The sequence below is a fragment of the Mizuhopecten yessoensis genome, unplaced genomic scaffold (assembly GCF_002113885.1).
Source record: "Mizuhopecten yessoensis strain PY_sf001 unplaced genomic scaffold, ASM211388v2 scaffold10965, whole genome shotgun sequence".
NCBI classification, from domain to species: domain Eukaryota; kingdom Metazoa; phylum Mollusca; class Bivalvia; order Pectinida; family Pectinidae; genus Mizuhopecten; species Mizuhopecten yessoensis.
Window position 1 is genome coordinate 144,552 of NW_018408810.1, and position 15,467 is coordinate 160,018.

Here is a 15,467-nt window from a genome sequence, read left to right on the forward strand (position 1 = left end):
GGAATACACGCATGCACTTTTTGATACATTAAACGTGTGCTGTAGTTATTTAAATGGTTTATAGCGCGACGTTTGGCAAGTTTGTCATAAGGGATTAAAATCAATGTCTTTGGTTCACCGGAAGGAATTACAGCATGTCAATAACCTTTGCGATCCGACAGAGTGCTACAAAGTGACATTTTTTTAAGGTTCATTTAAATACTATGGTCGTAAGGGGCTACATTTCGCTATATAACGCGAGGTATTACAGCTTCCAATCAAGGTAAATGTGGCTAGGTGAAAACCACGAAATCATAGTAAAAAGCTCCGATATTACAATACGAAAAATGACGGTACCATAACTTCTCTTACAATGGAGTATGATGCGTGAAATAAGAAACAAAACCGTCATATGCGCAATTGATATTCGCAATTCGGGTTGAAAAACATTATCTGATAGGAATTATTACAAATATCAATGGGAAAGGAAAGACATGTAGTAAAGGCAGCGTTCAAATAACTCGTAACGTGGACCTGATGTTATATATGGTTAGGACATAGCAAATTATATATCATGACCTTATATTATTGCGACGTCACAATTTGAATTAACAACAAAATTAGGCATCAAAATCTGTCATCAGTACCTGGATGAACGCCAACATGCTAAATAAAAATCTGAAGAATAGGGAACTAATAGTCATGTATAGCCCATATATGGAGATGCATGACAGACTTGTATTTACTTGTTACCTCTATGTTGGACTTGTCTATGGTATATCTGACAAATTAACAAGTCGTCTGCAAAGTGTCTAGAACACAGTAGCACGTCTGGTTACTCGTACCAAAAGACAGAGCACATCACACCAATGCTGGATTTATTGCGTTGGTTGCCTGTAAGATACAGGTGGCAGTTTAAAATTACCGTATACACATACAAGGCATTGGATGACTTCACGATCGCTTTTGTTGAAAGCAGAATCCCTGCTGTGTATCCTCAAATCTCGTACTGTGACATATGGAAACAAATGCTTTGGAATAGTTTCCGTCACGCTGCGGAATAGCTTACCATATGCTACCGTGTAGTCAAAGACTGGCCATATTCAAGAAGACTATACAATCCAACCTGTTCAAGTCTCCCCAAAACCAAATATAAAATCCTAAATTATTTAATTACCCAACATGACAAGAAACAGTTGACAAATACTATATATATTGGCAATTTCTATGGCAGTATTTTTTCGTTGTATTCGCCATTCGATGAATGTTCAGGTCTTCAAATATGGCAAATAATGGAAAGGTAGGGGACATCCATATAATCTCGAAAACGCGAAGTCAATCACTTTGCACATATCCGTTTCTATTGCAAAAATGCGCAAATGGCACTTCATGAAAAAATGCAATGCATGAGATGTACTTAGATAAATACGGATATTCCGATATGACTACTAGCAACGCCCTAAACTCTCGAATCGAAGTTAATCATTTACGCATCGTTGTGCAGTTTGTTCTTCGGACACATTAGCCCACATTCTTGACACAAAGTTGTAGACCACGTGATATGGTAGATATTAAAAGCGGAATTATTAATGTAAACGTGCAAGACAGATAACTCATATTTGATTACGAAAATAAACTCGTTTTTAGGCATCGATAAAAACTATTAGAAATGCAATGACAAGACTAGAGACAAAGAATAATAAATCAAAGCGTTTTGATATGATAATGTATTAGATAGTTGTAGTCAGAGCGTTCATAAATGACTGCCTCTGAAACGTAACACGAAACAAAGATGAGGATGGATGTCTAGTTTCTGTTTGAATAAGACTTTCTGTGATTGGTACAGGAAATTGATTGATAAGATGACCTCAATGATGCTGGAAGAATTTTATTCTGTTAAGGGGAAATTTGATTGATTAAATGCTTTGGAGGTCATGGCTGGGTCTATGTCATGGAAAGTTTAAGAAGATGTGTCAGCGTAGTTAATTGTTTTATTCGTAAAAACTCTGTACCGGGCAGCTATATTTATACACAGTGTTACCGTATCTTACCGTTTATGCGCTGTAGATATTTAAATATTGATAAACGGATGCCGGTCATATGTACTGATCATTCCTGTGATTATATTGTAAATAGACATTTAAATAAAAATTATGAATACAAGAAAACTGCTATTCATTCATATCTTTATTTCCTCCAAAATAATGAAGAGTACAATGTGGATGAGAACGTGTAAGTGACATGAGAACAAAAGAAAAATGTGCAGACAAACATTTAGATACAATTGATATTAATATCATTTCATAATCACATCTTGAAAAAATGTAAAGACACGTTATAAGTCAATGAAAAGTGTTTAAAGGAAGACTCATTGCAATGACAGCTACATCATTAGCTAGATTTATTGGAAGGTCATTCAGAACGCTTTTTCCGCAAATATTAGGCAATCTTTGATAAAAGACGTGAGCGATTTAACATCGTCATTAAGAGTATCACAAATAATATCGCTTGGAGCACCCAGCCACATGAACCTCTCTGTCTGACTGGTCGAAAGACACATAAACATACACAGGATATTTATTTACAAAATTTGTCGAAAGAGTATCCCGCAAATTTGCTAATTCTAATTCGCCGCAGTCAAACAAACATAGGCGACTGCGTCTTCAAAAGTGACCTTGCAATTAGCGCAAAATAGTTTGCAATCAGGTTGAGCAATCCACATTTTGGAAACAGTTTTGCAAGTTCCAATAAAAGAAGGATGATATTTTGAAAAGTACCAGATCACTAAAGTTGTCATTTCAGGATGAAGATTTTTGAAACTCGAAAAATAAGACGAATTATTTAAACGAGTTTTCCAGTCATCTTATTCTTTACAAAGAAGAACATTTTTAACTAGATATTTCCAACGTAACTTTGGACGAAAATTACCCGCCTAAAAGAATTAATTTAAAAAGTCATGGAAGTTGTCCTTATACAGTATGTCAATTGCATCAACAATAAAACCCTTTATAGCTTTATTTACACCAAGGCGATTGTGATACAATCGCAATAAAAACAGATGTTTAGATGTACAATTGGTTTTGGTTTTACAAAATGCCGCAAAAATCGAAGCTTCCATCGATCTACATGTAAATGAAGCGATGATAAACCAAGGATACCTAATGCGATGTCAGATCTGGTCCTCAGGGGGATATTTTGAATTAGTTTGGCACACAAGTGATGTACTGATTCCAGACGACGCAAATCTGAGTTTGTAAGTGAGTACCACAACTCACAGCCAAACATGCTTCTTGGGAGAACAATAGAGAGGACTAGTTTCACTCCTGTTAAAGGGTTGATGCTGTGGCCGAATAAAGTACAATTCAAAAGAGCAAAACATTGACCACGTAGTTTGTGGATAACTTCATCGACATCAGGGCGACCTGGTTTAAACTTATTTACACTAATCCCAACATGTTTAACATTTGTACATTCAGTGACGTCATTGTCGCCTAGGTGCCACCTACGGTTCGACTGTGAATGGTTACTAGTTCGATCGTTAAAAACAATAATTACTGAGTTGGAGGGATTGTATCTAAACCTCCATTTACAGCTATACTTATAACAAATATTCATGAGCAAATCTCAATTGTGTTTAGAAAAAGCAAGAAGACATATATTGTCTGCCTGTGTTGGGCAAGTAATGTTGGTTTCACAAATACTAAAGGAATATTGAGATTCACAAAGATCATTCAAGAGATCATTAATATAAACCAGAGTATAACCAAGGGGAGATAATACTTCCCTGACGGGTTCCCTGGCATATCTTAAACATTTTCGATGCCAAGTTTTGATGAATAACAACACTAAACATATCTTTATACAAAGACATAATTACACATACATATTTCCGACTGAACCCCAAACGTGCGAATTTGAGAAACAGACCGTCATGCCACACACAGTCAAAAGCTTTCGAAGCGTCTAAGAAACATGTAAACAACTTGCTAGCATGTTCACTGGCATACTCAATGGCTTCATGTTCAATGTATGGTGTCATGGTACTACTAACTTGTTTTTGGAATCAATGTTGTAATGGATTCACGCAAAAAAAATCTGAATTTTCTAATCATGTCAGTTACAGTTTTTCATAAACTTATTAAATGACTGATAAAAGCGATATTGCTCTATAGCTATTTGGGTCATTCTTTGGTTCGTTGTGACCTTTATATGATGTGCATATCAAGCCTCGTTTAAGAAAAGTTGATACATATTCTAATTTTGCGAAATTTTGAAAAAAATAAAGTCTCTGGGAAAAATACAATGAATACACCATCTGTAATATCTTTTGGTATAAACGTCACTCTACAATTCAATATCTACTTCAGCCAATCAGTGTCTGTTTCACACTTTGATACTTCCTGCAACACAAAGTTCTTAAAAGTGATTATAGTTATAGATACATTGTAATGATTACTGCGATGAAGCTACTGTATAAACTTGATATCTTTACGAATTGTTTAATACGAGTCTGGTTATTTGATTTCACGATGGCCAAGTGGTTCAGGCGTCTGACATTCTGCTACCACTAGCCTTCCACCACTGGGTCGTGGGTTCGAGGCCTATGTGGAGCAGTTGCCAGGTACTGGTCGTAGGTCGATGGTATTTCTCCGGGAACTCCAGCTTTCCTCCACCCCAAAGCCGTGCACGTCCTTAAATGACCATAGCTGTTAATAGGACGTAAAATACAAACAAACCAAAATTATATCATGCTCTTGTATACAGATATCTCTGTGCTGTAATTGTTTTAAGACATTTGTCACATAGAAGTCAGTTTCGGGTATAGCATTCAATAATTCCTCTAAAAACGACAGCAGAACATCAATGCATAGTCAAAGGACAGAAAATGAACAAAACGAATATTTACATGAACAATTTTAAAAAGTACAAGGAGAATAACATTATGTGTTGCGAAAGTGTGTTGTCAAACGTGTACTGCTTCATCGACGTAAATCTAGGTCTAATCCAAGTAATGTCAGGTCTCAAAAATTCGCAACAGCTTAGTGACAGCGAAACTATTAGGCACAATTATGATTTTGAAAAATAAAATAACGGAAGGATTTTGTTAGCTTGTTTGTCAATCTCCAACATCCATCACGGATATTTTGTTATTCAGGGCAATCTCTTTAAAAACCGAAATATTGGCAACAGGTGAATATCGTACTTGGATGAAGGATGCTACTATCAAGAAAGGAAAAGTTCAAGATCGAATCCAATCAACTTTACCGAACGTTTGATTATTTTTGTCCATTTTGTTTTTCAAATCATTTAAATGATACAGGGCATCCAAATTCGTATATTTTATCTTAAAAATGAATACATGATAATGTGAATAGCGTTTGCACCTGAAAATCATTAAAATTCACCGTAGATATGAAATGTTTATATAAATTCACAATATTCAGGAGATACCTCGCTCTAAGCACATATAGCATATTGCTGGCAGAATATTTTACATCTAATTTAGGAGTTTATGTCTTTATAAAAAGGGATCACGTTTACATTTAAACTTCGGATTCGTGTATTGTGAATCGTTGGCTGAACAATTAAGTATTTTAAAATACTAATAAAATTTGGTTAATTTCAAATACATAAACCCTCCCATCGTCTTGCAAAACACAACAAATATAAAAAAAGTAATCAGCTGTCGTGTATGGCCAGGATAGGAGTTGATGTATAATGTTTTTACATTATTTCCTACAATACAAACTTCACTGAATTTCTCTTGATGTCTTCCCTAGAAAACACTTTGCTTCTAACAAAATCCGTACCGTTAGCATTTTCCCTGTGGTAATTGTTTTCTTTTTTATAATATGTCGTCTGCTGGATTCTGGAGATACGTTAGGAGTTGACTGGTTGCTACAGGAATGGTGTCATTGAGTGAGAAACTTGACCTTTTGTTTAATGGTTTTGCACTTGTTATTTTTCACTTTAACATCCCGCGATTGCCAAATTGCTGCCAAATGCACATAGTTTCCCACGTTAACAGAAAACTAACTTGAAAATAATAAGAGCATTCGTCGTGCAATAACGCTAGGAAGGGCGACGTTGATATTATGGGGCTGCTAGCTTGAGATGGAGGATTTTTATAAGGGAAGCCATTATAAGTATTTTGTCAGTAAAAGGGCATATAGGATTATTGTAAGAGATTCATTTATTTTAATTTACTTTAATTGATGCAAATTACAAAAATTAGGGGTTTTACTGATTCAACAGCAGTTTATACCAGTTTGTGTTTCCTTATTTTCGATTTCAAGCAGATGAGTCCTGAAAGGACAAAGCAGTTGTTTAGTGCATACAAGTGCAATCACTTGTATTCGGCATTGACATTAACATGTAAATTTACAAATGACGAACAAACCATTGCTGACATTATTTCCGTCTCACAGCAATTTCTCCGACTAGTAGCAAACCCTATTATCATTCAATATCAATAGTTATGTTATTTGAATTACACGGGATTTACCTAGAAAGACGTATTGACACTCTAAATAGCATCAATAGTATAGTTATCTTGTTTCTTAATAAAAATATACCAATTGGTAAAATTAAGCCTAATAGATCCTCTAGCATAGTTCCTTGCTTGCGTATATGTAACTGAAAGTCTGTTTTGGCACGTGACACACTAGATAGCGCACCCACATTTTAGCAAGAGAGCCGTTTTTTCTCTCTCCGTTTCGACTTGAACAGGTATAGGGTCACCATACCCGACAACTTGAGTTTCTCCGGAATCCCTGGTTTTCTCTTAAACTAATACCCTCTCCCGTTAATCACCCGGGCCAACAAGAGGAACAATACCTCATATATGAAAATCTGCGTTTAAACAAATCACCTTATCTCAAACAATAATAAGAAATACTCATTTAAATTTTTTAATAAAATGAATAAATTTGTGGAATGGAAGGAATAACAGAGTAGAACAGAATCAACAAAAATCATGTTAGGATTAAGGAAATGTTGTTTTTATCTTTAGTCTTCGAAATTTACTTACGTTATTTCTGTTCTAACAAAATTATACCAGATAATGTGAGAACAAATTAGGCATTTATTTTTTTGTATTTGCTAATTTTCAGAGTGTATTTCACATTACAATATTATAAAAATTTCAAAATAAATTATAAATAGAGGATCTCACATGAGTTTCCATTTGATATGAGATTTATGTGAAGCTCTCATGTAAGATTCTGTTTATCACACGACGTAAAATGTTGATAAAACATCAATTTTGAACTCATTTATTTAATTCCTTCCTTATCAATAGTAACCGAATAACGTTGCTCAAAGAATATCATTCCATAGATTGCCATGAAACAAAGTTCCCAAATATGTACTTAATTTTACAATGGTATCAACTCATTTCATTATTTAAATTGTAAGCTTTTGTTTGAATTAGCAAATTTACATCGAAAATGCGTGTTTGTTATCATTAATGCAAGTGAGACAATGTTTTGAACACAACGACCTAAATCATGACCTCGCCAGACTGGCAGACAGACGAGTCATTGCAGAAAGTCGCGTCATAGCGCGCGCACGCGCAAGTACAAAATCAAGGTCGCATATTTCCCCCCGCCTGACTAGTCACTGTTGCAGTCTTAAACGATTCTTCTACGATTAACGACTCTTGGATGACTGCCGAGGCCGTGTTCGTGGTTGTTGTTACAAGTTGGAGTCAACTTATTCTGTTGACATTGTTCCTGCAGGGATGGAGAATATGCGCGAGCTGAGCTTTGTGCTGATCAGAGTTAATGAATTTTGTTAAAGATTGTATATTCCTATGACTCGTTATCTGCATGATTCGGTTGGTATTCGCGGTAATATGGGGTCTAGTTGGCTCGTCTGATACAAGTTTCAGATGGTTTCCTGGCATTAATCGCAAAATCAACCCCGTACATCTACACTCTTTATTTGTTAGGTCCTTTATCAAGACGGATTTTCGCGATACCACTGTTGCCTATACTAAAAATATCATTGATTGTCGAAGTAGCCATATTGTTTTATACTACGACTCGTAGTAAAAAAATAGTTCTTTTTACAGGCTATGTCAACTGACAAATCAAAACCCTCTAAGGTGTTATTACACTCATAACAGGGTAGCCATGTGATACATTCCACTTTTACACATGCTTTCACACTAGTCCATATACCGCTTTTGGCAAGTGAAATTTTATTTATTGTAATATTCGGCATGATTTTTAAATGTTTGTTATACGTGCATGTTCTCATCTTCTCTGATTATATTATCATCTTTAAACGATATATTTACATACGGACTGTTAAAGTCATGTTAGTCAATGGCATAAGTTTGTATAAGGCAATTAACCTATAATCGCACAATACTTGAGTATTATGAATTATTAAAATTACCGAGATTTCTCTATTCTTTTCTTAAGCTAAACAACCTTTTCAACAACTTTACCCAGAGGTAACCTTTTGAAAATTTTAGTAAAAGTCGTCAAGCTTTTATTTTCTTCACAACAGACACATTTTTGTTTTCAATGTTAATGTTCAACAAGCTGAAATATTTAATAGTCACCCAAAATGTCAACCCCCTGCAAAACATATTCAAATACCAAGATCTAAACACGGTATTTCCAACAGGAAAATGATCAAAGATATGTTCTCCGACTGCTCTCTCGCTTCCCTTCGCTTCTCTTAGCTTCCCTTCTCTTACCAACCTTACCATAGGGTCAAGTTATTTCTGAACAGTCAGCATTAATAGAAAGCTGTTTAGTGTTTCTTTCTTCTGCCCCCTCCCCTTTGTGGGGATGTTAATTACCTGATGTAGTTGTGTTTGTCACCTCTGTTATTTGGACCCACCAACACCAAACAACAGTACGTATGCTGATGGTTACACAGGCAATGGTGATTGACAGCTCTGTTAATTTGACTGAGCAACATCTAAGTCTAGGACGGACAATGACTCATAATATTGTAGACAAACTAGAGGTTGAGTTTTCTGTTAGAGTTGTTTCCCTTTGTACAATGTGACGGAAGTATTTTGACCATTCTTTAAGAAATCATCTGTCATTAAGCTATTTATGTGCACTATGATGCTTTGACCTTGAAACTTTAAAATTATCCTCATAAGAATGCACTCTTAAAAATGAAGTGTACAAAAAAAAAAAATGATTTTTTATTTTTTTTTTTTTTTTTTTTAAAATTTGNGAACATTTGACCCCTGTGACCTTGAATGAAGGTAAATGCCAACGATATGTGTTATTGTAAAAAAGTATTCTTGATTTTTTCATTTTTGACCTATATTTGACCCCATAGCGAGGCCTTGAATTTGACATATTCTCTGATAACATATCATAGGAAAAAGTTAGCCCCGACCATGTTCATCAAGAAGTATGAAACGTTCAAGCAGTACAACGAAAGCTTTCGAAGTTAGGGTCATTCGAAAAACGTTTTAAAAAAACTCTATTTTTAGATCTGTGACCATGACCTCTGATATTATGATCATGAATTTGTTCGCATACCATGTGTTCGTTGACCTCTAATACATACTAAAATATGAACGTTATATCTTTATTCGTTCTTGAGATAGAGTGTCTACAAGAACATTTGACCCCTGTGACCTTGAATGTAGGTCAAGGTCAATGATATGCGTTATTTTTGTAGGTAAGGATACATCGATGGATGTACTAAATAACAACTTTGCCTGTGTCTTGATGACGGATAAGAAGAGTTTTAAGTGCATTTTTGAAAATTTTGATTTTTGGCGGGAAATTGAACATTTTCAAAGTGGAATATCTTCGTCATTGTTGATGCTATGATCTTGAAACTTTGGAAATACCTTCATTAGAACATGCCCTTTGCGATATGATACACATTGAACTTATTTTGAGTTTTTAATTTTTGACCCCATAGCGAGGCTTTTAACTTCACATATTCTCTGAAAACATGTCATGGGAAAAAGTTAGTCCCGACCAAGATCTACAAGATCCACATATCGTTTATGCAGAACAACGAAGGCTTTTGAAGTTATGGTCGTTCTTGAGATAAAATGTCCAAAAGATTTCTGGAAATAAGAATAATAAGAATGAGAAAAATACATAACAATAACAATAGGGATTTCCATCCGAAATGGAAATCCCTAATTATCAGAAATTGGAATATTTATTTGTAATTTGAATATATTGAACTTGTACAGATTTATAACATGTCAATGTCTTAAGCGACCCAACTGAATATTACGAAGTGGCATGTTATTTGAAGGTCATTTATGTACTTATGTCATGCGGGGCTATATTTCTCTTTAACTTCGGTGGGGAGGTATACCGGCCTTACAAGAAGATGATTGTTGCTATTGGAAAGTACCAGAAACGTCCGCGTAACATATGTTACCGATATATATGTGTAAAACCATAGACCTTTGACCATAAACACTACTTAAACTTCATATAAAATGTCCTTTCTTAACAATCATTTTTTTATAAAAGAGCTAGACTTGTCATAAACATTATTGTTCTTTTCATCTTCAATGTTTATAACATGTCTAGCGCATTCGTATAATCACAGAATGTTATCAAATGGCACATCATCTAAAGTTCATTTATCGATCAAGGTTACTTAGCCTTTGTTTTCTTATTTATAAATTGCTAAAATGTATGACCAGGGGATTTTACTATTATTTTAGTGATTTCCCATGGCATCATCTATTTTTTATTTTATGTCGGAGTTCCTCTCAACATCTAGTAGAAGAGAAACAAAGCTCCGCATGACCTAAGTATATAAATAAACTTTAAATTATGGGTCATATCTCACCACTCAATTGGATCGCAAAAGAGATTGACATGTTATAAGTCTAGTGAGACATCAGTTTATGAAGACATCAGCTTTAATGCCATAATTTTGACTACGTTAACCTGGCTATGTATGTTTTGTATAGCCAATGGACAAGTTCAAAAACACAAATAACGTATACAAGTTCCGATTTTTTATTTAGGTCTTAGAACATGACTTATCAGGGGTTGCACTTTTAGGTGACTACAGCATCTTGTAGGGGGCTTGTTGAACCTTATGATTAATCTGTTGGTGCCCATGTTGTAAACTCATAGCTGTCACCTTTTCGGTATTTCAATATAAGAAACAAATATTTCTATTTTATGTTCATTCGTACGTTGCAATGTCAGTACTCGTATCTCTAATGAAATAAACAAAAAATAAGAAGAAATATATACTGCATAACACATAAAGACAAAAATAAACATTAACTAACACCTAGGACAACAACAGGAACTGCTGTAAAAACAACGATACAAATTACACCGTCTATTCCGGCAATTATTCCAAGAACTGGTGCTCTGAAACGACAAACATACCGATCAAAAGTAAATAAACCATCAGCGAGAGTTACGTCACCATTGTTTTGAGCAAATGACGTAATTTTCTCACACAAACTAATGACGTAACAATCAATACCTGCTCACAAGAGCAGATCACTCTGCAATACGAAAAGACGGAATGTATACCAAACCGTTACCTAATCATTACGGACATTGAAACCATATCTTGTGAATATGATTATAAGAATGTAATTGTAGCTATTTTTTTAATAAATACCGCACGTGAAAAGGAATAACAGAGCTCCATACACCTATATCGTCCTTTAATGACTCATCTGTGGTACTAGGTGCAAAAAAACACCCAGATTCCATTTGCCAGTACAATATAGATAGAAAATTCCGGAGCGAAGCTTCATTATATCTCTTCATTTTTCAAATACTGGTCAATAAGATCAAGTCACATTGTAACCCAAATGTACTTGTTATGGCGAAAAGGCGACAATGGCAACATTTTTGCAACCAGATATAACATTTCCGGCCAAGGAGTCCATAAGCTAGCATACATATACTGCATAGTTGTTATGTCGATGGTAAGAAAGTTGAAGATGATGCATACTTATATATACATGTACTTTGCCGTTCAATCTTCAATTGATATATTTCCCCTATATTTCACTTATGCGTTAAGATAGAAAGAATAACAATGATGATTGTATTTTTCAGACCTACAGCAAGCCTTTGGAATGTTTAAAACGTCACGAAAGGGTAAAATATCAGCACGAGACTTAGGTCCTATGTTAAGGTGCTTGGGGTGGAATCCATCAGAACGAGATCTCGAAGAGGCAAGACAAGAACTTGATGTCAGCGGTAAGAATTATCCTCAAAACAATCACAAGGCTTAATTCAGATTATGATTAGACATCTTGGTCATTTTGCATTCAAAGTGTTATGATATTGATATAAAAATAAAATATGTTGTTTACATCATAGAGTTTGCATTTTGATTTACTTCTTAGTTGTATGAACGTTCAAGTGTCGCCGTATGATTCTTGTCATTATTTATAGTTTGCCCTAGTTTCATATATTTGGATTTTTTATTATATTCTATTATACTTCAGTATTTTTTTGTTGTATACTTTTGCAACAATCACAGCCTTGAAATATAAAAACCCGGCGATTGAGTTGCCCCGCTAATAGAGAACTATTTAGGACCATTCACTGTCAACAAATGAGGCACCATAGAGTATTCAACAACAGGATATGTTCAGTGGACAATTATTTAACACTTCGTACGTATTTCTTACGTTTCTGTACACATACAATAACGTCGGTCTTATTAAGGAAATACAAAAATGGTGAATAGCATTGAATCTACCAGGGGTTTTATTATAGGTTAATGACAATATTGCATATAACCCGGAATATTTTATGACAATGTTAATATGATTCAAACAATTAATAACCACAAAGTTTAAACAAAATATACGTAAACCTGTGCGTTATTCATTTTCAGCTAGCGGGCGTTTAACATATGCTGATGTGGAGAAATACGTGTCTCGTCATGGGGGGATATGTCATAGGACGGAAGAAGAAGAGGAAGATGTGTTAGGCGCATTTAAGGTTCTTGATAAACTCGGAACTGGTAAAATACCAGTGAAGGATTTCCGAAGGTATCTGACAACTATGGGGGACAAGATGGCGCCGGATGAAGTTGAAGAAATTATTCGATATGCAAAGAAGGACAGCCGAGGACAAATCGAATATAGAGGTATGTGGAGAGTATATGTCGTTAACATGTTGCACATAAACGTACTGCAACGTATTTCTTTGATTTTCAATTTGATTGGCTCAGCTTGATTGGACAACAGATATTTACATGTACCTTTACTTAAACTTACTTTTATTGACACAAATTGTTTAATTACGGTACAAAAATAACTGAAAAACACTTTATAGCAATACTATAACATTACAAACATAAACAGAAGTCCACACATGGTGCGCACAACTGTTTTTGTACCTGGACTGTAGTTTTCCCCAACCGGGGCACTTACGTAACGCCCAAGTGTGAAAATCCAGGTAAAGGCGAGTAATAGTCAAAAATGTATGCAAAAAACAGAACGTAACGTTCAGTTTTTTTATAACGGTAAATCAGCTCTCTTTGTCAGGCACAGGCCAATTCAAGCTTCGGTCAATCATCAAAGTATTATTTACCAGTTCTGTTGCCAGGGAGCCATCTTTGACAGCCTAGTTAATATGATGAGAGATTCATATATACAGTGTTCCTTATTCCACACGAGCGTTCCTGATATTTTTCATTATATTGATCAACCAATTGTACCAACTCGCATATCTGTGCGAAGAGAAGCGCACAACGGGGTGAACGATTGATAAATCATGTGCGAACGATATGCGGACGGTGTGTGCTCGGTGTATGCTAGCTGTACGCACGCTATTTTTGTGCGGTTACACGACTGTATTTTTAATAAATGAAATACAATAAAAATAACACTCGTCTATTATTCGCGAGGATATCTTGTCGTATTTTTAATTAATACCATATATTGTATATATCATATCATTGATGATTGGATTCCATAAACACGGACATAACAATAGGCATTTAGAATCAATATCAATTCTTGGATATTCATCCCGTTCACCACTTGTTTCATCAAATCAGATATGTGCTGTGACAAAGGTTAAACAAAAACAGCTGACACACCATCATCATTCTTACGACTTCCGGTTGTTCCTTAGTAAAGGTAACATTGTGTGAGTTGAATGGTCATATCATCAGTTCTTTTTTTGTTTTTTTAGATCTAATCAAGGATCTTCATTCTAGTCCCTGATGTTGATGACATCATATGCTGTTTCGGTGTGACCCCCATTCATTTCCGATGAAATTCTGCTAAAGGATGTCGGTTCCTGCGCATGCCCAGAAGAAATGCTATATTGTAGTATATAGGAATCATAGAATGTATAAAAACCTGTGGAAGTTCGTCAATTTTGGCGTAGGGACTGTAAAGGCATGATTCAGACGATATAAGGATGTCTTCTCTTTAAGACTGTGTATATTTATCGCAAAATTCAGATTTTGTGAACAAGAGATGTACATATTAATGGAAAGACTTCCAAAATTGCTCTAGACTGCAATTGATTGACTTAAGGTATAATTTAACAAATGAAACACATTAAAACGATGAACATTGATATGTTTGTGTTGTGAAAACCGATTCAAATTGATGAAGTATTCTTTAATTATATGTACATAATTATATATATAAGCAATACGGAAAAAGTGAATACGTATAGTTAGCTTCGATTCATTATCAATTATCATCTTTTCTTGTCACACAACATACTTTGTATACAATGTACTAGCCAATCCTCCCTTTGATAGCCTAGTATCAAATCAAGAAAAAAGGATATGTTTATGAGGTTCTATACGTCTTTCAAATTACTTCATTTTCCAACAGGATTCCATTTTTATTTTTAACTTTTGAACAATTAGTTTTACTGGCTTTTTTTGGTGTGAAAATTTGATGATATTCGGCACATTTTCTAGCTCCTCTCTTGGTAATATTAATATGATTATCCGTTTCAAACATTATGGGTTTCAAGACAAAACAATTTTACGGAAAATTCTAAAATTGTGCCATTTGGAAATGTGACGTCAAATAATTACCTAGATGTTGGGATGAAAAATAATATCTCAATAACTGAACCAGGGATACTTATATAAATATTACCAGAAGAAGCACATGATAATTCACTGACAGGATGTCAAGTTTGATCAAAATTGGACGTCAAACCAAAAGTTATAAAAAAAAAAGTACATAAACATAGAATCAAATGGGAAAATAACGTGATATGAAAGACTGATGACACGTTATTGTTTATACAAGTATATATATATATACATTACATAAACAATTGTAATAATACGACATCATGTTAAATATCACATGAACGCTATTTTCAATCTCAGGACTTGCTTGTTTGATAAAATTGTCTTGAAATATTGTTTCCGTTTTCACAAGCATGTTTCATCAAGATAATACTCGTAGGGTTATATCATGTTGGTTTCTAGAAGAAGGAAAACATACGATAGTATCGGTTTTAATTGGTATCAGTGCAAACCATGACCTTGTGTTATAT

General features: G+C 34.7%; 1 protein-coding gene across 1 annotated transcript in view; it reads left to right on the forward strand.

Moving 5' to 3' along the window:
• The window catches only part of LOC110464137 (calmodulin-like), a 28,357-nt gene extending 14,199 nt beyond the window's left edge, over nt 1-14,158 (forward strand). The window contains exons 3-5 of the mRNA XM_021519204.1: nt 12,030-12,173; nt 12,820-13,074; nt 14,127-14,158. Of these exons, the coding sequence (XP_021374879.1) occupies nt 12,030-12,173; nt 12,820-13,074; nt 14,127-14,158 (431 nt within the window). The remainder of the gene's footprint in view (nt 1-12,029; nt 12,174-12,819; nt 13,075-14,126) is intronic.
• The last annotated feature ends 1,309 nt before the right edge of the window (nt 14,159-15,467 follow it).